Source organism: Salmo salar, chromosome ssa11, assembly GCF_905237065.1.
Source record: "Salmo salar chromosome ssa11, Ssal_v3.1, whole genome shotgun sequence".
In the NCBI taxonomy this organism is placed as follows: Eukaryota; Metazoa; Chordata; class Actinopteri; order Salmoniformes; family Salmonidae; genus Salmo; species Salmo salar.
The window spans coordinates 26,485,332-26,508,417 of record NC_059452.1 but is presented as its reverse complement, the minus strand read 5'-3'; the positions used below and the strand labels follow the sequence as shown (position 1 = coordinate 26,508,417).

Here is a 23,086-nt window from a genome sequence, read left to right as displayed (position 1 = left end):
TTCTTATTTTCAATAACGGCCTAGAAACACTGGGTTAACTGCCTTGTTCAGGGGCAGAACGACAGATCTGTACCTTGTCAGCTCGGGGATTCAATCTTGCAACCTTTCGGTTACTCGTCCAACACTCTAACCACTAGGCTACCCTGCCGCCCAGTTTCCTATGAAATACTGTAGGCTATAGGTTTATGGTTATAAAATCAGTTATACAGCCTTATCTAATATTCTCAATTGCTTCTGTTTTCAGTAGTCTCTCTCTCCCTGCTCTCTCTCTCTTTAAATTCAATTAAGGGGATTTATTGGCATAGGAAACATTTTTACATTGCCGAACCAAGTGTAATAGATAATAAACAAAAGTGAAATAAACAATCAGAAATCAACAGTAAACATTACACTCACAAAAGTTAAAAAAATAAACAGACACTATCTCTCTCTCCTTCTCACTCACTAAGACACACACACACACACACACACACACACACACACACACACACACACACACACACACACACACACACACACACACACACACACACACACACACACACACACACACACACACACACACACACACACACACACACACACTCCTTTCTCTTTCCAGAGCCACTCGTGAAGCCGACTGACAGGCTAGAATGAAAATGAGGCGGACACTTGGTCAAGACATCAGAGCAAACGCGTCCTTTTAAGGACACCTCTAAACTTGGATCATATCACCATGGGAGCTATTTGTATTGCAAGGGACTTTTGTTTGTTTTTGCTCTTGTTAAATACTCACCAAAGCGCCGCTCTTCTAGAGAACCCAGGTACGTTTTATGAGTTTCAAAGACTGTTTTTACGCACGCTGTATAAGAGTGTTTGCGCCCATGTTGTTGTTGTTTTCTAAAGATGTATGGTTTCCAACAACTTGGCAGACTTTATTTTGTTTTACATTATTATACTTTGCCCACTCAGTATTGGCTTCAATTGTAGAAATTGGAACTTGATGAATTTCTTTTGTTTGTTTGCTTTTTTAATGTTTTTTTTAATTGTTTGCTTTTTTAAAGTCCTACGTTTTAAGCTACCTACTAACTTGTTTTCAGATAAAAGGAATAACAAATGTACCAATGATAAGGAATGGGTCCTGACTTGTATTTTTTCTTAACTTTAACACTTTTGGGAATAATTGATCAGGTTCAATCGGATCAATGTTTTGTTAACTTTAGTTCTCAGAACTTGGTGAATTAGACTTTTACCTATTTAACGGAAATTATTCAGTGTTGAATTGAATATTGAGGATTTAATGAGGAGCACATTAATCCCACAATCCTAATGTACATGACTAAAATACAGAGTTTTGAGATTCATAACGAAATGTTACTCTGGTAACATTTTATGCCATAATGTGGATTTCAAATCCAGATACATGCGCAGAAGGAAGTGATGGATGTCACACTGATGCTATTTGTCAAAATACCCAAGCCTCTTACAAGTGCACGTGTAAAGTAGGCTTTAAAGGCGACGGTAAACATTGTGAAGGTAATTATCTCCTCTGTAATTCCGTGTTCCTTTCATCACACATGTTTGTATTGGGATCATATGAGACACATTTGAATTCTTTGGACCAAGAGTTCCTTTGATTACCAAGACAAGTTTCAATGACATTGTGATTATATATCATAAACCTTGGCATAATGCATGACTTTTTATTTAAATGATGTGGCCCATTGTTTGAAAGGACCCTTTTCCACTAAATGCTCAAATGGCAAACATTCATCAATCTCGACTTGACTCCCTTTTCTTAGACATTGATGAATGTGATATCGAGTACAATGGTGGCTGTGTACACGAATGTAACAACATACCAGGCAATTATCGTTGCACTTGCCATGATGGATTCAATTTAGCGCACGATGGACATAATTGTCTAGGTAAGATACATTTCAAACTACAAGGTAAACAACATTTGATGTATTGAGTGTCTGACAATCATCAGGTTATTTCATTGTTCTGAGAAGTCATGTCCTGGCTCTGCCTGCAGATGTGGACGAGTGTGTCTTCAACAATGGAGGGTGCCAGCATACATGTGGCAACACCATGGGGAGTAATGAGTGCAGCTGTAAAGAGGGCTTCTTCCTCAGTGACAACCAGCACACATGTATCCACCGCTCTGTAGGTGAGTACCCCTGGAATACCTGCCCTGTGATGGCTTCCAACTCTCCTTCCACCTTCAAATGTGTGAATGTATGTGTCTCTCTCTCTCTGTGTGTGTGTGTGTGTGTGTGTGTGTGTGTGTGTGTGTGTGTGTGTGTGTGTGTGTGTGTGTGTGTGTGTGTGTGCGTGCGTGCGTACGCATGTCTCTTGTGTCTCAGTCCATGCATGTTTGTGTCTCAGTCTATGTGTGTGTGTATATTTTTTGTGATAAGGTAGGCTACTAAGCCGTGTCAGGGGCAAGGCAGAGAATTATGGAGCTAATTCTCGAATGTTCACATACAAGAGTGTGATTGACAGCACATTGAGGGATGACAGCTGTTAAGTTGGTCCCCTCTCTGTGGCATTATCTAGAGCAGTCGGGCAACAAAGGGCCCATGCTGTGGGAAAAGGAGCCCCGTGTCTCAGATAACAAAACAAGTTAATAACTGCAACACTTGGGCTTTTGTGGCCTGTGTCTTACATTAAAATAAAGCTCTCACAATTATTGTTGTTTTATTTTCACTAAATTCAATGAAGAGATCCAAAGGCTTTTCACTACATTGGGTTTCCCTTGGAAAAGTTGCTAAATCCTACCAGCACATCCACTCAGCCGTTGCAACATAAGAATTAAGGAGCTGCTCTCTACAGTGACCTGGGAAAAGGCCAATGATGGTATTAGGTTTGAAGATAATAGTGTGATTCTGACTTTCATACACACTGAGTGTATAAAACATTATGGATATCTGCTCTTTCCATGACATACCAATGACATAGATTGACCAGGTGAATCCAGGTGAAAGCTATAATCCCTTTTTGATGTCACTTGTTAAATCCACTTCAATCAGTGTAGATGACGAGAAGGAGACAAGTTAAAGAAGGATTTTTAAGCCTTCAGACAATTGAGACATGGATTGTGTATGCGTGCCATTCAGAGGGTGAATGGGCAAGAAAAAATATTTCAACCAACTTGACACAACTGTGGGAAGCATTGGAGTCAAGATGGGCCAGCATCGCTGTGGAACGCTTTTGATACCTTGTAGAGTCCATGCCCTGATGAATTGAAGTTGTTTTTAAGGCAAATGGGGGGGGGGGGGTTGCAACTCAACATTAGGAAGGTGTCCTTAATGTTTTGTAAACTCAGTGTATAAAGTATATGAATATGTAGAATGACCATGGTAAAATCGGATTAAATGAAGTACTTACAGTTGAAGTCGGAAGTTAAAATACACCTTAGCGAAATACATTTAAACTCAGTTTTTCACAATTCCTGACATTTAATCCTAGTAAAAAAACCCTGTTTTATGTCAGTTAGGATCACCACGTTATTTTAAGAATGTGAAATGTCAGAATAATAGTAGAGAGAATTATTTATTTCAGCTTTTATTTCTTTCATCACATTCCCAGTGGGTCAGAAGTTTACATACACTCAATTAGTATTTGGTAGCATTGCCTTTAAAAATTGTTTAACTTGTTAACTTGGGTCAAATGTTTTGGGTAGTCTTCCACAAGCTTCTCACAATAAGTTGGGTGAATTTTGACCCATTCCTCCTGACAGAGCTGGTGTAACTGAGTCAGGTTTGTAGGCCTCCTTGCTCACACACGCTTTTTCAGTTCTGCCCACAAATGTTCTATTGGATTGAGGTCAGGGCTTTGTGATGGCCACTCCAATACCTTAACTTTGTCGTCCTTAAGCTATTTTGCCACAACTTTGGAAGTATGCTTGGGGTCATTGTCCATTTGGAAGACCCATTTGCGACCAAGCTTTAACTTCCTGACTGATGTCTTGAGATGTTGCTTCAATATAGCCACATACTTTTCCTTCCTCATGGTGCCATCTATTTTGTTAAGTGTACCAGTCCCTCTTGCAGCAAAGCACCCCCACAACATTATGCTGCCAACCCTGTGCTTCATGGTTGGGATGGTGTTCTTCGGCTTGCAAGCATCCCCCTTTTTCCTCCAAACATAACAATGGTCATTATGGCTAAACAGTTCTATTTTTGTTTCATCAGACCAGAGGACATTTCTCCAGAAAGTATGATCTTTGTCCCCATGTGCAGTTGCAAACCGTAATTTGTCTTTTTTATTGCGGTTTTGGAGCAGTGGCGTCTTCCTTGCTGAGCGGCCTTTCAGGTTATGTCGATATAGGACTCGTTTTACTGTGGATATAGATTATTTTGTACCTGTTTCCTACAGCATCTTCACAAGGTCCTTTGCTGTTGTTCTGGGATTGATTTGCACTTTTCGCACCAAAGTACGTTCATCTCTAGGAGACAGAACGCGTCTCCTTCCTGAGCGGTATGACGGCTGTGTGGTCCCATGGTGTTTATACTTGCGTACTATTGTTTGTATCGATGAACGTGGTACCTTCAGGCATTTAGAAATTGCTCCAAGGATGAACCAGACTTGTGAATGTCTACAATGTTTTTTCTGAGGTCTTGGCTGATTTCTTTGGATTTTCCCATGATGTCAAGCAAAGAGGCACTGAATTTGAAGGTAGGCCTTGAAATACATCCACAGGTACACCTCCAATTGACTCAAATGATGTCAATTAGCCTATCAGAAGCTTCTAAAGACATTACATCCTTTTCTGGAATTTTCCAAGCTATTTAAAGGCACAGTCAACTTAGTGTATGTAAACTTCTGACCCACTGGAATTGTGATACAGTGAATTATAAATGAAATAATCTGTCTGTAAACAATTGTTGGAAAAATTATTTGTGCCATGCACAAAGTAGATGTCCTAACCGACTTGCCAAAACTATAGTTTGTTAACAAGATATTTGTGGAGTGGTTGAAAAACGAGTTTTAATGACTCCAACCTAAGTATATGTAAACTTCCGACTTCAACTGTATCTGAGTGTCCACTCAAAGTGTAGGTTCTTAGCTTTGTTTCTGCTTGGCTTCAAGGAAAAGCTCTCTCTCTCTCTGCCTGTGGGCTTTACTCTTTGTCATTTCCCCCCCACTTGGTTTTCTTTCTCCTCTATTTTTGATATGGCTTGAAAAAGCTAGGCCAGCCCAGTCCATTTGGAGTTGCACATTTGATGGGTCCACTGCACTTGCATGTCAGCTGAATGCATCCGCCCTCTCTAGGAAGTGTTGTTGTTGCGCCATGCCCCAAAGGGTTGTGGCAGATTTCTAGTCAGGGGGCTTCAATAATCTATCTTCAGACATCATTGGTGTTGTGAAGTGTCAATTGTTTTGGCTCTGTATTTCATTACCATGTATTATATGTAACAACATGTGAATATAACTGTTGTTAGTAGTGTAGTTACAGTGTTATTACACAGGTATAGGAGCAACCTAATGTAAAGTATTACCTCTCTTTCCCAGAGGGCCTTAGCTGTATGAATAAGGAACATGGCTGTGCTCACATCTGCAAGGAGACACCCAAGGGAGGAGTGGCCTGCGAGTGCCGCCCAGGATTCGAGCTGGCCAAGAACCAAAGAGGCTGCATCTGTATGTGTGAAGTTTTGTGATTGATCGTATAGCCAGCTCAACCAAGAGTCTTGTTTAGATAACACATGAGTTGAACTTTGAAATTGACCCAAGTTTGGTGTCATTGGCCTAGTGACTTGTAACCATGGTAACGGGGGCTGCCAGCACACCTGCGAGGACATGGAGCAGGGGCCCATCTGCAGGTGTCATGTGAGGTACACCCTGCACCCTGACGGCAGGTCCTGTGTAGGTAAGTGCTGACCAACCACATCCAGGCCTACTTACATACCCCGTGCTTCTACACCTGCATTGCTTGCTGTTTGGGGTTTTAGGCTGGGTTTCTGTACAGCACTTTGTGACATCAGCTGATGTAAGAAGGGCTTTATAAATACATTTGATTTGATTTGATTTGGTACTTACCTTTAAGCATCTCCATGTATGGCAAACCAGATTACCTAGTCAACAATGGTGAAATGGACTGGATCCTTCTAGATATTTCCATCTGTAGACTTCTTCATTCTCCTTTTTGTTACTCTCCCCCACTGAAACTCACCTGTTTAACCTCTATGGGCTAGGTGGGACACTTGAGTCCCACCTACTCAACAGCCAGTGTAATCCCGTGGCGCGTTATTCAAATACCTTAGAAATGCAAAACCTTAAATTTTTCTAAAATATGACTATTTTACACCATTTTAAAGATAAGACTCTCGTTAATCTAACCACACTGTCCGATTTCAAAAAGTCTTTACAATGAAAGCAAAACATTAGATTATGTCAGCAGAGTACCGAGCCAGAAATAATCAGACACCCATTTTTCAAGCTAGCATATAATGTCACATAAACCCAAACCACAGCTAAATGTAGCACTAACCTTTGATGATCTTCATCAGATGACAACCCTAGGACATTATGTTATACAATACATGCATGTTTTGTTCAATCAAGTTCATATTTATATCAAAAACCAGCTTTTTACATTAGCATGTGACTAGCATGTGACTAGCATTCCCACCGAACACTGCCGGTGAATTTACTAAATTACTCACGATAAACGTTCACAAAAAGCATAACAATTATTTTAAGAATTATAGATACAGAACTCCTCTATGTACTCAATATGTCCGATTTGAAAATAGCTTTTCGGTGAAAGCACATTTTGCAATATTCTGAGTAGATAGCCCGGCATCACAGGGCTGGCTATTTAGACACCCAGCAAGTTTAGCACTCATCAAAGTCAGATTTACTATAAGAAAAATGTTATTACCTTTGCTGTCTTCGTCAGAATGCACTCCCAGGACTTCTACTTCAATAACAAATGTTGGTTTGGTCCAAAATAATCCATCGCTATATCCAAACAGCGGCGTTTTGTTCGTGTGTTCAAGACACTATCCGAAAGGGTAAATAAGGGTGGCGAGCATGGCGCAATTCGTGACAAAAAAATTCTAAATATTCCATTACCGTACTTCGAAGCATGTCAACCGCTGTTTAAAATCAATTTTTATGCAATTTTTCTCATAAAAAAGCGATAATATTCCGACCGGGAATCTGCGTTTAGGTAAACAGACAAAAGAAAAGAAAGCATTCAGTCGACTCGGGCACGCGCCTAAGCCCATAGTACTCTGAGCGGCCACTTGCCAAAAGCGATAAAGTGTTTCAGCCAGAGCCTGCCTCGATATCGTTCAGCTTTTTCCCGGGCTCTGAGAGCCTATGGGAGCTGTAGGAAGTGTCACGTTATTGCACAGATCCTCAGTCTTCAATAAAAAGAGCCAAGATGAAACACTACTTCTCAGACAGGCCACTTTCTGCATGAAATCTTCTCAGGTTTTGGCCTGCCATATGAGTTCTGTTATACTCACAGACACCATTCAAACAGTTTTAGAAACTTTAGGGTGTTTTCTATCCAAAGCCAATAATTATATGCATATTCTAGTTACTGGGCAGGAGTAGTAACCAGATTAAATCGGGTACGTTTTTTATCCGGCTGTGTCAATACTGCCCCCTAGCCCTAACAGGTTAAATGATCACATCTGGAGCCTGTGGATGAAATGGCAATCCTTTCGAGGAGCTTGCCATCTCTCCTGATAGCGAGTGTGTATTTCTTCCATTTGCACATGGTGGATATGATAAGCATCAGCCGTCAGATAGGAAGGAGACGTACGGTAGGCCTGTGGGTAGTATCTGTTTCTCCCGCGGCACTACTGTGTGTGTGGGGTCCAGGATGATCACTGAGTTGTCTCCAGCTCCATCTCACAGTTCCATCTCCTGCCTTATCTGCCACACGCATAGACAGCCAAACTGCATGTCTTAGGTGTAAACATGCTGCTGGTTACAGAGAGGAACACAGAAAAACATCTGGGGGAGGTAGACTACACTTACAGACCACCAAGGTGTCCACTGGGCAATTCAGCTACTGTGCATCAGCAGACAGAACAGAACAGGAGGCAACTTGGTGCAAACCATTTTCTTAAATGTTGACTTATGTTTATTTTAGTTAGACTAAAATACCGTGTATGTATCTACGTGTATTCTGTTGTTTAGGTTACTGACTGTTACTCACGTCACCCACTGTCTGTATTACAGAGCGGGACGAGACAACTACTGAGAGCTCTGATCACAACGCCACGTCCTTCACTGAGGTGGACAAACGTGTCAAGCGCAGACTGCTCATGGGTAATAATTGTATAAATGCACAAATTCCACTGTTATTACCCATTGTTACTTACACAGCACTAAAATAACAAAACCAAACAGACTCAGCTACTGACTGAGAGGATTCTGTCAGTTGGACTATTTGAATGACTTTAGTTACCATGGGTTATGCTGCCAGGAATCAGCCAGAGGTGTTTTTCAGAGGGGAAAAGAGCAAGGCCCAGTAAACCAAGACATTCCACAGGCCTTAGAGCAAACTGTGAAATGACTATGGACCCTCACTTTCTCACCGCCCGATTCCTCCCCTGAAAAATATGCTTTTGTGACAGTGTGGTACATTTCACATGTTTTCCTTCCGTTTAGGATGGGGATGGCGTTGGGTTGCCCAATGTATAGCACTGTCAGTCATGGTGTGCTGTGTCAATGTTCACACCTAGTAAAACACTGTATTGTCTGTATGTATGTGGCTGGGTTGCTAGCTCAGTGTCTAGGACTACTGCTGTTGTCTACTCAATGTCTGTTGGTAGGGTTAAAAACCAGACTTTGGCAATAGCTCTATAACGACAGTACATGATGTATAGGCATTTTATAACCCTTCATTCAGTATAGTACATAACAGCAGCATGTTGACATTGAATGTATTCACGCTGGCCTTTCAGAGAACTGTGCGGTAAATAACGGGGGGTGTGACTCCACGTGTAAGGACACATCCACGGGCGTACGCTGCAGCTGCCCTGTGGGCTTCACTCTGCAGCCTGACGGGAAGACGTGCAAAGGTCAGACCAACCGTCCACCAAGCACCTCAACTCCATCTCTATTGCTAAGTCCCAAATGGCACTCTATTCCCTATTTAGTGCACTACTTTTGACCTGGGCTGATAGGGCTCTGGTCAAAAGTAATGCACTTTATATGGAATAGGTGCCATTTTGGAGGCAGGCCATCTTCCTCTCCATCTCTTATTATTCAGGTCAATGTACTTTTATTTAACATGCTTCACATCTCCCTCCATAGGTATTTGGACAGTGAAGCTAACATTTTTCATTTGGCTCTATACTCCAGCATTTTAGATTTGAGATCAAATGTTTCATATGAGGCTACAGTACAGAATGTCATGTTTATGTATCAAATTTCCTCCATGTGAAGAATTCATAAGTATTTGGACGAATTCACTTATAGTGTATAAAAATAGTCAAAAGTTTAGTTTTTGGTCCCATATTCCTTTCACGCAATGACTACATCAAGCTTGTGACTCTACAAACTCGTTGGATGTTTTGGTTGTGTTTTAGGTTATGTTTTGCCCAACAGGAACTGAATGGTTGAATGATGACTGGAGTTGTTTTCTTTCTAAGTGAGTAAATAAAATGTTTCTGAATACTAAATTAATCCTGTTAATGCCATGATTAAGAAAAATCCCGAAAAAATCATAAATAATGATGAATGAGATTGTTCATTCTGCCTCTGAAACCTTCTCACTCATCATTATTCACTAATCATCCATAATCATGGTAGTATCCACATGAATGTAGAAGTGTTCAGAAACGTCTTCTATTCTTACTTACAATAAAAGTGACTCCAAAATGGCACAAGACATTATTCACCATTCAGTTCCTATTGGGCAAAACATAACCCAAAACACAACCAAAACAAACTGCAAAACCTGATGTAGTCATTGCGTGCAAGGAATATGGGACCAAATGCTAACCTTTTTACAACTTTAATACACTAAAAGTGATATACTTATGACTTATTTAAATGGGGGGACTAGATACATAAAGAGCTTTCATTTCTAAACGGTAAAACAGATATGTATCGAAATATCCTCAAATAAAAGCTGACATTATGTACCGTCTCATAAGTATAGAGACATATTTTTAAAAATTGCTTATCTGTCCAAATATATATGGAGGGGAGTGTATGTCTGTTTGAATAATAACAGTTTTATAATTTGTCTCTCACAGACATTAATGAGTGTGAGCTGCACAACGGCGGTTGCGACCACTTCTGCAGGAACACCATCGGCAGCTTTGAGTGTAACTGCTGGAAGGGCTTCAAGCTGCTTACTGACGAGCGCTCCTGCCAGGGTAGGCCTCTTTTCTTCACTCTCCTGCCAGGGTAGGCCTCTTTTCTTCACTCTCCTGCCAGGGTAGGCCTCTTCTCTTCACTCTCCTTTTGGGGTAGGCCTCTTCTCTTCACTCTCCTGCCAGGGTAGGTCTCTTCTCTTCACTCTCCTGCCAGGGTAGGCCTCTTCTCTTCACTCTCCTGCCAGGGTAGGCCTCTTCTCTTCCCTGTCCGGTCAGGGTAGGCCTCTTCTCTTCACTCTCCTGTCAGGGTAGGCCTCTTCTCTTCACTCTCCTGCCAGGGTAGGCCTCTTCTCTTCACTCTCTTGTCAGGGTAGGCCTCTTCTCTTCACTCTCCTGCCAGGGTAGGCCTCTTCTCTTCACTCTCCTGTTAGGGTAGGTCTCTTCTCTTCACTCTCCTGCCAGGGTAGGCCTCTTCTCTTCACTCTCCTGCCAGGGTAGGCTTCTTCTCTTCACTCTCCTGCCAGGGTAGGCCTCTTCTCTTCACTCTCTTATCAGGGTAGGCCTCTTCTCTTCACTCTTAGTCAGGGTAGGCCTCTTCTCTTCACTCTCTTGTCAGGGTAGGCCTCTTCTCTTCACTCTCCTGCCAGGGTAGGCCTCTTCTCTTCACTCTCCTGTCAGGGTAGGTCTCTTCTCTCTCCTGCCAGGGTAGGCCTCTTCTCTTCACTCTCCTGCCAGGGTAGGCCTCTTCTCTTCACTCTCCTGCCAGGGTAGGCCTCTTCTCTTCACTCTCCTGTCAGGGTAGGCCTCTTCTCTTCACTCTCCTGCCAGGGTAGGCCTCTTCTCTTCACTCTCCTGTTAGGGTAGGTCTCTTCTCTTCACTCTCCTGCCAGGGTAGGCCTCTTCTCTTCACTCTCCTGCCAGGGTAGGCTTCTTCTCTTCACTCTCCTTCCAGGGTAGGCCTCTTCTCTTCACTCTCTTATCAGGGTAGGCCTCTTCTCTTCACTCTTTGTCAGGGTAGGCCTCTTCTCTTCACTCTCTTGTCAGGGTAGGCCTCTTCTCTTCACTCTCCTGCCAGGGTAGGCCTCTTCTCTTCACTCTCGTCAGGGTAGGTCTCTTCTCTCTCCTGCCAGGGTAGGCCTCTTCTCTTCACTCTCCTGCCAGGGTAGGCCTCTTCTCTTCCCTCTCCTGTCAGGGTAGGCCTCTTCTCTTCACTCTCGTCAGGGTAGGCCTCTTCTCTTCACTCTCCTGCCAGGGTAGGCCTCTTCTCTTCACTCTCCACCCAGGGTAGGCCTCTTCTCTTCACTCTCCTGCCTGTCTGCCCTACATCTGGGGAAGGGGCTGGGACAGCACAGTATACTGGGCTGTTGTTCTGTGTAGGTGCTGCTGGAAGATAAGACAGAGAGGGTGGGAGGCTGAACGGTTTGCCAGTATCGACTTGAAGGATTCCTCTGAAGATCCTTAACATGTGCTAGTATAAAGCTTAACGTTTAGCACAAACTGATTTCATCCCTCTGATACAACTCATCATTAAGATACTGCTGTCTCTACCATTAACTATCAAAAGACAATGCCACAATTCATCACTTAGTGATACCATGCTGTACCATTTAAAACCCCAATTTCTACTACCTTAAATTGACTAAGAATATCCCTCTGCTTTTAATGACAGATATAGACGAGTGTTATTTCGAAAGAACATGTGGTCACACGTGTGTGAACTCCCCTGGTGGTTTTGAGTGTGTTTGCAACAAAGGGTACAGCCTGTATGGACTGGCCCACTGTGGAGGTAAGACTATAAGATTAATGCTTATGGGGTATTATACTTATGGTATGGGGAAAGGGCATTGACACCATTCTGAATAGTTCATTGTTTGTGTTTTCTATAAAACTAACGTGTATAGGGTATTATGCTTATGGTGAAAGAGCTTTGGTACCATCTACACCATTTCACACCATTCTGAATAGTTCATTGTGGCGTTTTTAGTAGTTTTTGCTGAAAAAATGATGGATGCTTTGTGAATGAAGTGAGGTGAGAGATTCTGCGAATAACATATGGATGTTTTCCCTGCTTTCTTCTCAGACATAAATGAGTGCAGTGTGAACAACGGAGGTTGTGAGCAGGGTTGTGAGAACACCAGGGGTGGGTTTGAGTGCCACTGCCACCCTGGTTATAAGCTACACTGGAACAAAAAAGATTGTATCGGTAAGACAGTGCCCCTTCAGGCCTGGGGGGCTCTAGAAGGTTTGGGGTGGGTACTCCCTGAGTTGTCCTTTAGGGAGTGTTTGACATAAAATCAGTGGTTGTGTACCACATGTATGTTTTTAAACTTTTGGGGACTAAAAACACGAGATACTTTGAGTTATTTTCTTCTCTTTGTCTTTACTGCTCTGTCTTTCTTTCTGGTCTTTGGTTTTAAACCGAGGACAAAAACAGAATTAAGGCATTTGTTGCTGTTCCCATTGTCTTCTTGTCTCCTTGGATAGGTTTCACTCTGTTCCCACAACTTCTCACAACGTCTACCCTCCTCTGTCTGTCTGTCTGTCTGTCTGTCTGTCTGTCTGTCTGTCTGTCTGTCTGTCTGTCTGTCTGTCTGTCTGTCTGTCTGTCTGTCTGTCTGTCTGTCTGTCTGTCTGTCTGTCTGTCTGTCTGTCTGTCTGTCTGTCTGTCTGTCTGTCTGTCTGTCTGTCTGTCTGTCTACCACGTCTACCACGTCTACCAAGTCTGCTCTTCACCTCTGAGTTTGTTATGGTTTCCATCTAGAGGCAGAGGGTTTCCCAGCAACAAAGCCCCCCTCTAAACCGACCTTAAACTGCAGCAGGCAGGAGGGAGGTGACCGCTGCTACCTGACCTGCCAGTCCCAGGTCCACATCACCAGTGGTGAGTTATCAGTTACTACTACTACTACTATTGGACTGCATCCCAAATGGCACCCTATTCCCTTTATATTACACAACTTTTGTTAAGGCTAGTGCCCTATACAGGAAATAGGGTACCATTTGGGACACAAATTGAGTTACTACTACTATCAGTCTGCAGAGCAGCGCTGCCTCATGTTCCAGAACGCCGTCTTTTTGCTTTTAGCGGCCAGGCCTTTTGTGGCTCTGCCTTTTGTCTTTGGTGGCCTGTCTCATGGCCCTGTGTGCGTTTACAGGGACGGAGGATTCTTATACAGTGAACTGTGGAATGCCTCTGCCCTGCTTGGCTGGAGCACAAAGGAATGGAAGTGGCTCGTATTGCTTGGGCAAGTTCACACCATCACAGATCTGCATCAGCCTCTGTCACTCTAGCCTGACCTAAACAACCAGAAACACAACATATAAAGGCAAAACAACTTCATACCAAATCAAGTCTTCAGTATTCGCATTTTGATTTATAGGCATATGGAAGTCAAGGGATTTTTCATTTTTATCAAAGGTTAACAATGTGCTATTATTTCTTTTGTACCGTAGGACCAGAAATGTCAAGTGTCCTGCGAATTAAGACCACAGCCACTTTTAAGTCTGGCACAGGAAAGTGCAACTTGAAACGTAGTCAAGAGAGACTGAAGGAGAGCCTGAACGCAGCTCACTCAGGTACAGAGGTTTCTAACAAGTCCAACAGCTCCTCATTCATTAAAACAATGCGGATTAACCTGGCACTGCCTACATTTCATGCAACAAACTTGATAACAGGAACCAGACCTCGAGGCTGCTTAGATTAAAGTAAACGGAGAGTGAGCTAAATATGAAAGAAATATGTGGGGGGTGCGGTAGTGCGGTCTGAAATGTTTTTAATGTCTCAGCACTGCACATTGTCTGGCAGTGACAGGGGAAAATGTAATTAGCCATAGCATGCCTTTCAGTTGGGCCCTACCCAGCCATCAATCAAACGGACTTACGATTGTTGGATACATTTCTTTCACCAATGGGTTCCGGCATGGTGTTCAAATAAAAAGGGAACTTTTCCCAGTCTCCTCTCGTTATCCCCCTGTCCAAAGGCAACAAAAAGAGCAGGGGGAAAAGAGTGCATGTTTAACAGGATACACAGAGAAGTCACTGCTTTTTAAAGAATGATTAGAAACATCAGTACTTGGCTCCCGAGTGGCACAGTGGTCTAAGGCTCTGGATCTCAGTGCTAGAGGCGTCACTACAGACCCTGGTTTGATCCCTGGCTGTATCACAACCAGCCGTGATCGGGAGTCCCATAGGGCGGTGCACAATTGGCCCAGCGTTGTCCGGGTTAGGGGAGGATTTGGCCGGGGTAGGCCGTCATTGTAAAATAAGAATTTGTTCTTAACTGACTTGCCTAGTTAAATAAAGGTTAAATAAAAAATAAAAACACACAAAGGATATCATCTCCTTAGATTGAAGTGTTATGACATTGCAGTTAAGTTTTATCCTGCTACAGTTGTAGACCATATAGTTATTCAGTAACATGTGTGTTTGTCTCCGTGCATGCATGTGTGTTTGTCTCTGTGCATGCGTGTGTGTTTGTCTCTGTGCATGCGTGTGTGTGTTTGTCTCTGTGCATGCGTGTGTGTTTGTCTCCATGCATGCATGTGGTTGTGCGTGTCCATGTCCTGTGTGGATGGTCGTGTCCACAGACAGCAGGCCCCCCTTCACGGAGAACGTCCAGTTCAGCTATGTGCGCTTGCGCTGCAGCTCGTCTGGCCACCGGATGCGGAGCCGCCACGGCAGGAAGGCGGGTTATGAGGAGGAGGGCTCCACCATCACGGCTGAGTTTGAGTTGGATGTGAACCTAGAGGAGGTAACAGGTTGGTCTCTCTGCTCTGCCCTGCTGTGACCCCAGTCCTCTGGCTGACACTCTGCTTCCTGTTTCTCTCTCTGCTCTTGATTTTTCGTCACTTAACAAGCCAAACATGTTAAAGTATCTCCTGTTTTGATGTGGCGTTTTGATGTGGTGGGATCTTTGGGGAAGGTGTAGGTTTGGAGGTTTCCCTTGTATTCTGAGGGAGCAAGTGATTGATCAAATTTTATGGTTGGAATGGATATGTACAAGTGTGTGTGTCTGTCTATTTTAGTTCCGGTATGTGTGTGGGGTTTTGTTTGAGTGTGTATTGTGGTCTCATTGGGTTGCGAGGACAGTTTTGGTATCTGGTGTTTCTCTCAGCAGAGAGCTGTGACCTGGGCTGTGTGCATCGGCGCTCAGAGAAGAAGCTGAGGAAGACTATCCGTACCCTGAGGAAGTCCATCCACCGGGAGCAGTTCCACCTCCACTTCGCTGGCTCTAACTACGAGCTGGCCAAGAGGCTGGCCCGGCCGGTGGACCTGCCGGAACACTGTGGGAAAGGACAGGTGCTGGTAGACAGGAAGTGTGGTGAGTGAGCATCTTGAGTGTTCTGAGTATCATAAGATATAGGTATAAATGTATGTATAAAGTTAGTAGCATCTTGAGCGTCTACCTGTATCTGTTTCTGCCTGTATCTGAGCCACCCTTGGAGTCTAGTCCTGTCTCCCACACAGAGCAGCTCATAGTCATAGCCATGCCAGCAAGATATATTTAGACAGGTTGGTTTAATGATTGGATTTGGAGCAGTGTCGGCCAGATAACTGCCATATTTGGGTGCAGACATGCTGTAATGAACTGGTATGGGGAGAAAAGACAGTCAGTTGTTGGCTGGCTCGCAGAGCGAGGAGATCCAGCATCTCCGTGGGATAAAGTGCAACAGAAGGTGTGATGGCAGCCGCTAGCTTTTGCTGTTGTTGCCGCTGGTCCTATTTCGTTTTACAGCCATAATGGAGGAAAAGTCCATTAGCTTTAATGGCACCTTGTCAACATCAGCAGTGGAAAGGAGGCTGGCATGTGTTTTCTCTGGCGGAGGGGAGGGGAGCAGAGAGCTGCGTGGCCCCAGTTCAGGGCCTCACCGTAAGCATAGTAAGCCCACTGCCTGCTGCTGCACTCTGCTTGTCTGTCTCAGTGTGGTCAGTAGAAGACGGTCAGTTTTCTGTCCATGATTGGTCTTCTACCTCTAGAGCCCCTGTCTGAATCTGATCCAAGCCACCATATTTAAGGGGTCTGAAGACTATTGTAGACCGACCTCTCAAAGCTGTTCTAGCCTGTTTCTGTCTTGATCCAGAGCTCTCCTCTCTTACCCCCCGTCCTTATTGAGGTTGAGTGGGTGAGGATGGAGGGGATTGAGTGGGGGAAGGATGGTGTTTGATCCATTCTGGTTCTTAGAGCTTTTTAAAAATAAAGACTGCCCATAGCTGTTTAAATGTATTGATTTTCACACAAGAGGGAAAAATCATGAAACTTAATCATCTTTGGCAGAAATGTCTAATTGTTTTACAAACCAAGCATCTCTTAATCCAGGCTATCCCCAGCAAAGAGGACTCTCGCTGGTGTCTGTTTTTTTCTGCCTCCAAATAACAGGAGACTAACATTTTGGGCTGGACTCAAATTACCCTTAGATGTTGTTTTTGCTTTGTAGCTTTGTTGCTTGTTGTTTTTGTGTTTCAAATTAGCTACTTACCTCATAAGTAAATCTTAAGTCTTAAAAAAAAACCAAAAAAACAGGGGAGTTGCCAGAGTGTAGGATTCCCACACTGCAGTTAGTTTCAGATGCTCATTAAGCGGACCAGTGGACAGGCAGGGGTGTAGACATGTAATTTGGAAGTAGGGCTGAAAGGGAGCCGTAACCCCCAGCTCTATAATGGAGGTATATTTTTCCCTCCACCCCTGGCTTAGCTCACTAAGTGCAGTTTAACCCTTTCAGTTTGCCGACTCCATTGTAAATCCAGTTGGGGCTCGTTCTCACTGCTTCAGTGGGGAGAGAAATCCTCCACAACAACACGGCCTCAGCCACACTAGTACTGAGAAAAAAGCAATGCCTTCTTATTCCTCACTTTTAAAATATTTAGCGCTCTTTCTCTCAAACCAAATTGGTGAACGTTATGAGTCGCATTATATAGTACACGGCAGTATTCCAATAAACCAAACGGTTAAATATCCCATATGTGTGATCAGATTTTTCTTTTCATTCTAAATCATTCATGATTGATCAACAACAACATTTACATTTCCGTATGCCTCAACCCAGTATAAGAATCAGCTGTATGTTGGACTTTAGTTTCTGCCAGTGTGTAGTGTACGAGTATTCTCTTGATCTCTGTTATGTAAAATAGTGCATGTTCGTTTTAACATGGGAGATGATTAGGAAGTGCTGTTGATTCAAGCTGGGAGTTTGAGTGCTTATATCCCCCCTCAGTCAGGGCCACTCTGCATGACCCCAGCCACTAAACTGCTGCGGAGAATTGACTTCAGCGACACCATGGGAATTAATTAGCATCAGCTGTTTGGGCCTCTGCTTGATAGGCGCAAGAGGTGATTGGGGCAGGCAGAATGGGGGGATTCAGAACTCTGACCCCTTTTATTGGGTTCAGCTCCTTACCGTTGTGATACCATAGTGTTTGCCTATGTCATCAAATACTTGAATAGAGGTGAAAGGTCTTTTAAACCTCGTTGGGGCCATCAATTCGAGGGCTCTATAGAATTGCCTCTGCATTTGAAAGACTTCAAGGTTTTTTTTCTCTCTCACTCTTCTCTCGCTCTCTGCATCAAATAAAAGCTAGTGGAGACAATGCGACGGTGGCTCCTCATGGTCATTCAGGATAAACAAAAGGCAGAAAAAATGAACTTCTCTTGAGAGAATGACATTTTTTTTCTCTTATGGAAAATCAAGTTGCTGAGGCACATATAATGGATGTGTGTGGCTTTGTGTGTTCCTCATTAACTAATTATGGCTGGTTCTCTCCTGAAAAGCTCTTCTTAGATTGTCCTGAGGTATATTTTTTTATGAAAACGCAAATGGTTTCACTTCACTGCTCTCTGTTCGGTGAGATGATTAGATGTCATTTCCCCCTTTAAGAAGTTCTTGACATCACCAGACACACACAATAATTCAAACATAAATTAGAGACGTTGTTCTACAAAGTAAAACATGAAAAAGGGGGAAATGAAAGCTGATGGTGTGCATCCCTGTAATCAGGCGTTCCATGCTCTTGTGAGATAACAGACAAACACTCATTTTGACTGGCTCTGTGTGTGCTTTGGTAGAGGTGAGGGTGCTTAGGATGGTATGTAGAGTTCTTTCCCCAATGCACACCGTTGTTATGTGAAGTGTATGAACTTGTTTGATGTAGGACACAAAGGCATCTGGAGAGAAGCTCAGTGCTCTTAGGTCTTTTTTTTTTGCATAGCTGCATCAGGTCGATTTGCAATGCCTTTTTAACAGCTTAACACAGGGTCTCTTGTGGTGGGCTTGTGTGTGTGTGTGTGTGTGTGTGTGTGTGTGTGTGTGTGTGTGTGTGTGTGTGTGTGTGTGTGTGTGTGTGTGTGTGTGTGTGTGTGTGTGTGTGTGTGTGTGTGTGTGTGTGTGTGTGTGTAGCATCCCTATTATCTAGCCAATCTGCCTCATTCTTCTACCTTTTGCTAGTGAGCTGCCCTGTTGGAACGTACTATGACAGGGATCAGGGAAGGTGTGTTCTGTGTCCAGCTGGAATGTACCAAGATGAAGAGGAGAAGAATTCTTGCGAGGCATGCCCAGGGCCAGAGGTGAGAGGAAGCTCCAGGTCGGTTGGGGTGCGGAATATCTCTGAGTGTGGAGGTAAGGCTCAAGAGTTGAGGATATGAGTAATCATATGTATCCTAACTGTGCACCAGACAGGAGACGTGAGTCACCTTGGATACTTACTTACTCAACCATCATAATCATAAAGATAACTGCAGCAAAATACACTGAGCTCCATCAAGGACCTTGGCATAGTTTTGCCTCATGGTTAGATCTTTTTAAAAAGTGATCTTTAAACTAGTCTCCCAGTCAGAATCACATCCTGTTATGATTATATATGAAATACACAGGAAGGGGTGATACCCTGATCAAAATCTCCCCACAGGCAGATGTTCTGCTTTGTATAAAGTCGTGTAAGCCTCAGAACATTCAAGCCCTGTTTGAATTAAACAGCCACACCCGGGCCCTGCCTACTCCTGAATAAAGAGAAGAAGGGGCCACCATGTTTTCACCCCCCCAAACACTGTTATCACAGCCAATTTGTGGCTAAGCCACAGATCCCATCTCCTGCTTTCCCCACCAATAGACTAAACAAAAAAGAGCTATGGAGAGAGACAGTTTGTTAAGTCAGTCAGGAGATATGAGAGAGGTTGTTCCATGGTAGATAATGTCCTTGCGTTACATCACTCCACTGACATCTGCTCTCCTGGCCTTAGTCTTATTGTAGAAGAGTGCTCGTCTTTAAGTCGCTCTGGATAAGAGTGTCTGTCTGCTAAATGACCACATGTACGATGGGAATGTTGGAGCAGACTGAGTGAAACAAGTGTCCCTCTGACCAATCCTCTGTTGTTTTCCCAGTTCAATGTCCCCCTGGTCAGTTCTCCCATGATGGCTTCATCCCTTGCCTGCCCTGTCCCATGGGTACCTACCAGCCAGAGGTGGGGCGCACTTCCTGTTTCCACTGTGGAGGAAACCTGGTCACCAAACACAATGGTGCCGTGTCCTTCCAGGACTGTGAGACCAAAGGTGAGGGGTCAGCTTATCCATCCCATTTAGTTATGCCTGTAAAGTCTGGGTGTGCGTCCCAAATGACACCCTATTCCCTACATAATTCATTACTTTTGACCAGAGCCCTATGGACCCTGGTCAAAAGTAGTGCACTATATAGGGAATAGGGTTTCATTCGGAAGACTCGCTGGATCTTTAAGGGAACTCCCCTGCAGTTTCTGTTTTATGGAAATTTACTACATTGGTTTATGTTGTTGTATGTTGGTGTTCGAGAGGTGCTAAACTGTGGTACACTCCATTCTGCTCCTGTAGTCCAGTGTTCACCGGGACATTACTACAACACCAGCACACACCGCTGTATCCGTTGTCCCATGGGGACGTATCAGATGGAGTTTGGTCAGAATTACTGCATCTCCTGCCCAGGAAATACCACCACCGACTTTGACGGCTCCACCAACATCATGCAGTGCAAAAGTATGTATGTTCACACAAGAGTTGTCTGTGTGTGCGTACGTTTGTGCGTGAATGTGTATGTATTTGTGTGTTAATGGCTTCACACTTTAGATGTATTTAATGGCTACACAATGAGTGAACTAAAACTACATGCAGGTTTCGCTACTGTGCTCAAATAAATATTGCTCCTGTCCTGCTTTGGGATGCTACTGTAGATAATTAGCGTCGCAGCACCAAGGCAGCGTAAACTATTTGACACTATCCTGTCACCTCACAGACAGACACTGTGGGGGAGAGATGGGAGATTTCACTGGCTACATCGAGTCTCCCAACTACCCAGGGAACTACCCAGCCAACATCGAGTGCACCTGGACCATCAACCCACCGCCCAAGCGCAGAATCCTCATCGTGGTCCCAGAGATCTTCCTCCCCATTGAGGATGAGTGTGGAGACTACCTGGTCATGAGAAAGAGCTGTGAGTGTTTGTTTTTCTGTGTGTGCGTGCGTGCATGCATGCGTCTGTCTGTCTGTTTGTGTGTGTCGTGTTGGAGGTTAGGGCTTGTTAGGTGACTGGGTGTTATCAGGGTGCTACAGTATTCATGTGATTTCACTGCAGGTGACCAGATGTTGGTGATGAATGTCTTAAAGAATTATAAGATGGTGGCAGTGTTGGTAGGAGGTTCTGCATAATAGGATAGCACCTCTCAGAGATCATGGGGGTTACTATGGGCTTCTAATAGACCATTAGATCTTGCCACTTTCAGAGTAATGAATGGTGCTAGTGTTTGATTTGTCATAATGTGACCATTTCCTCAATTCACAGCTCTCTCCAACTCTGTGACGACCTATGAGACCTGCCAGACCTATGAACGGCCTATTGCCTTCACCTCCCGCTCCAAGAGGCTGTGGATACAGTTTAAATCGAATGAAGGGAACAGTGGGAAGGGTTTCCAAGTCCCTTATGTGACCTATGATGGTAAGAGACATCCTTATTGGTGGAAATATTGACAATTAATTTACACATGCTTAAATACAATGACTCAAGTGTCTGTGAAATGTAATTTTGGGGGAATTTTAAGTCTGGATACGTATCACCTACTTCCAATTGCACAAATAATATAGAAATATACTCTTGGGTATGTTTATATATGATATGTTTCAGAGGACTACCAGGAACTCATCGAAGACATAGTCAGAGATGGAAGATTATATGCCTCTGAAAATCACCAAGAAATTCTCAAGGTAAAGATTTCATGTATTTCCTGTGGAAAAGGCTTTTGTCTGCCATATACTCCCCTCTTGTGGATACAATAAGAAATTCAGGATGCAAACTTCACTTGAGCACCAACGTAAAAATGTCAGATGATTGCTGGCTCTGTCTCAGATTGAATTCTAATCTGTACTAATTTTTGGTTTACATTCTCTTCTCAGGACAAGAAGCTTATGAAGGCACTGTTTGATGTATTGGCCCACCCACAGAACTTCTTCAACTACACAGCACAGGAGTCAAGAGAAATGTTCCCCAAATCCTTCATCCGATTTCTACGTTCCAAGGTCTTGAGATTCCTTCGCCCTTAAGAAGGCACAATCATCAAGTTGCTTCGTGGATATCTCAGAAAACGCTTCTACCAGTAACTCCCTAGAAAATAGTCATTTACTTCTCCTGTCTGTACAGAGACTGACTGAGTCTAGAGTTGACAGAGAGAGATGGACTCGGACACTTTCCTCAAATGGACTTCAATTGGACCTTCTGGGAATAGGTGGGTAGTGGACTGTCATGATGCAGACAAGTGGCTATCACATCTGGTCTACATTCTAGAGCTAAGTTTTTTGTACTTCGATACCACATCCATCTCTGATACTTCCATACACTCCTGTGTGTGAGTATTGCAACGTTTAGACAGACTTTGTCTTTTCCTTTTGATTTTAAACTTTCATTCTCAGGAATAAAGCTTGAAGTGGTAAGCTTATTTGATTGTTAGCATTTAAATTCATGAAAGCTTTGATTTGCATACTGGTGTAACAACAACATCTTCAAAATAATTATGGTAAACGGAACTTTCACCAATAGCGTTGAAAGCGGATGAGAAAAGACTCTTGATTATGTAGAAAAAGTTAACTGAGGTTTATGCTAAATGTCAACCACATAGATAGTGTATACTTATAACATACATTATTAAAGTCATGTTTCACATTTAGATCAGAATTGATGACAGAAATATGCCTAAATAAGAGAAAAGAATATTGCACAAATGTGACCTTATGGTGGGAACTTTAAAACACTACAAAGAATGTAGTGATACCACAAAATAAATTATCCTTATGAATCTATTGTATATTGTGTAAAAAGTATTAGATGAAAATGTTAACGTATTGTAGTTAACTGCATTCCTGACACATGTGCAGTATCGACACATCACTTCACAACCTGTATTTTTGCTGTCTCAAATTAATGTTAGCGTTTTCCACTGTCCTGGAAACATGGTTTTACTTAATAAATGACCAGACAGTGAATATTCCATGCCACTGGGCTTTGAGTGAACAACAAATGCCCATGGATCAAGACTAGCTCTTCACTATGATCATTCAAAGACTACTTTTCACTACTCATAGAAGTGAGATTATTGAGTGGTGTGACTAGAAATGTAGAACAATATGAGGGGGAGTATGTGACATTATACATTCCAGATATGGAATAAGAGGTTTGTATAATAGAATTGCTCTATTCACTTATGACTTAGCAAATAAATATATGTCTATATTTTTATGTTTGTACATATAACATGTTGTAAATAAAGCAAATAAACATAATATTGTGCTTTTGCTTTACTTCTTTTGCTT

At 43.2% G+C, this 23,086-nt stretch overlaps 1 protein-coding gene across 5 annotated transcripts; it reads left to right on the top strand.

Annotated features, from left to right (window-relative positions):
* The first annotated feature begins 571 nt into the window (after positions 1–571).
* Positions 572–23,056, top strand: LOC106562361 (signal peptide, CUB and EGF-like domain-containing protein 2). 5 transcript variants are annotated; one of them, XM_014127192.2, is made up of 23 exons: positions 575–803; positions 1,399–1,515; positions 1,782–1,907; positions 2,018–2,152; positions 5,500–5,625; positions 5,738–5,854; positions 8,185–8,274; positions 8,913–9,029; positions 10,212–10,334; positions 11,944–12,060; positions 12,355–12,477; positions 13,036–13,152; positions 13,427–13,516; positions 13,725–13,847; positions 14,858–15,028; positions 15,388–15,591; positions 18,710–18,880; positions 19,643–19,810; positions 20,105–20,266; positions 20,523–20,720; positions 21,069–21,221; positions 21,408–21,487; positions 21,677–23,056. In XM_014127192.2, exons 1-23 carry the CDS (start codon positions 716–718, stop codon positions 21,821–21,823), a joined length of 3,063 nt encoding a protein of 1,020 aa, XP_013982667.2. In that variant the 5' UTR covers positions 575–715; the 3' UTR covers positions 21,824–23,056. The 5 variants fall into 5 exon arrangements, 4 of the variants coding, with proteins under 4 accessions (XP_013982667.2, XP_013982666.2, XP_013982668.2 ...); XM_014127191.2 differs by having other exon boundaries at positions 15,385–15,591; XR_006757537.1 differs by lacking the exon at positions 21,677–23,056 and having other exon boundaries at positions 572–803; positions 15,385–15,591; positions 18,710–18,828; positions 21,408–21,493.
* Positions 23,057–23,086: the final 30 nt, after the last annotated feature.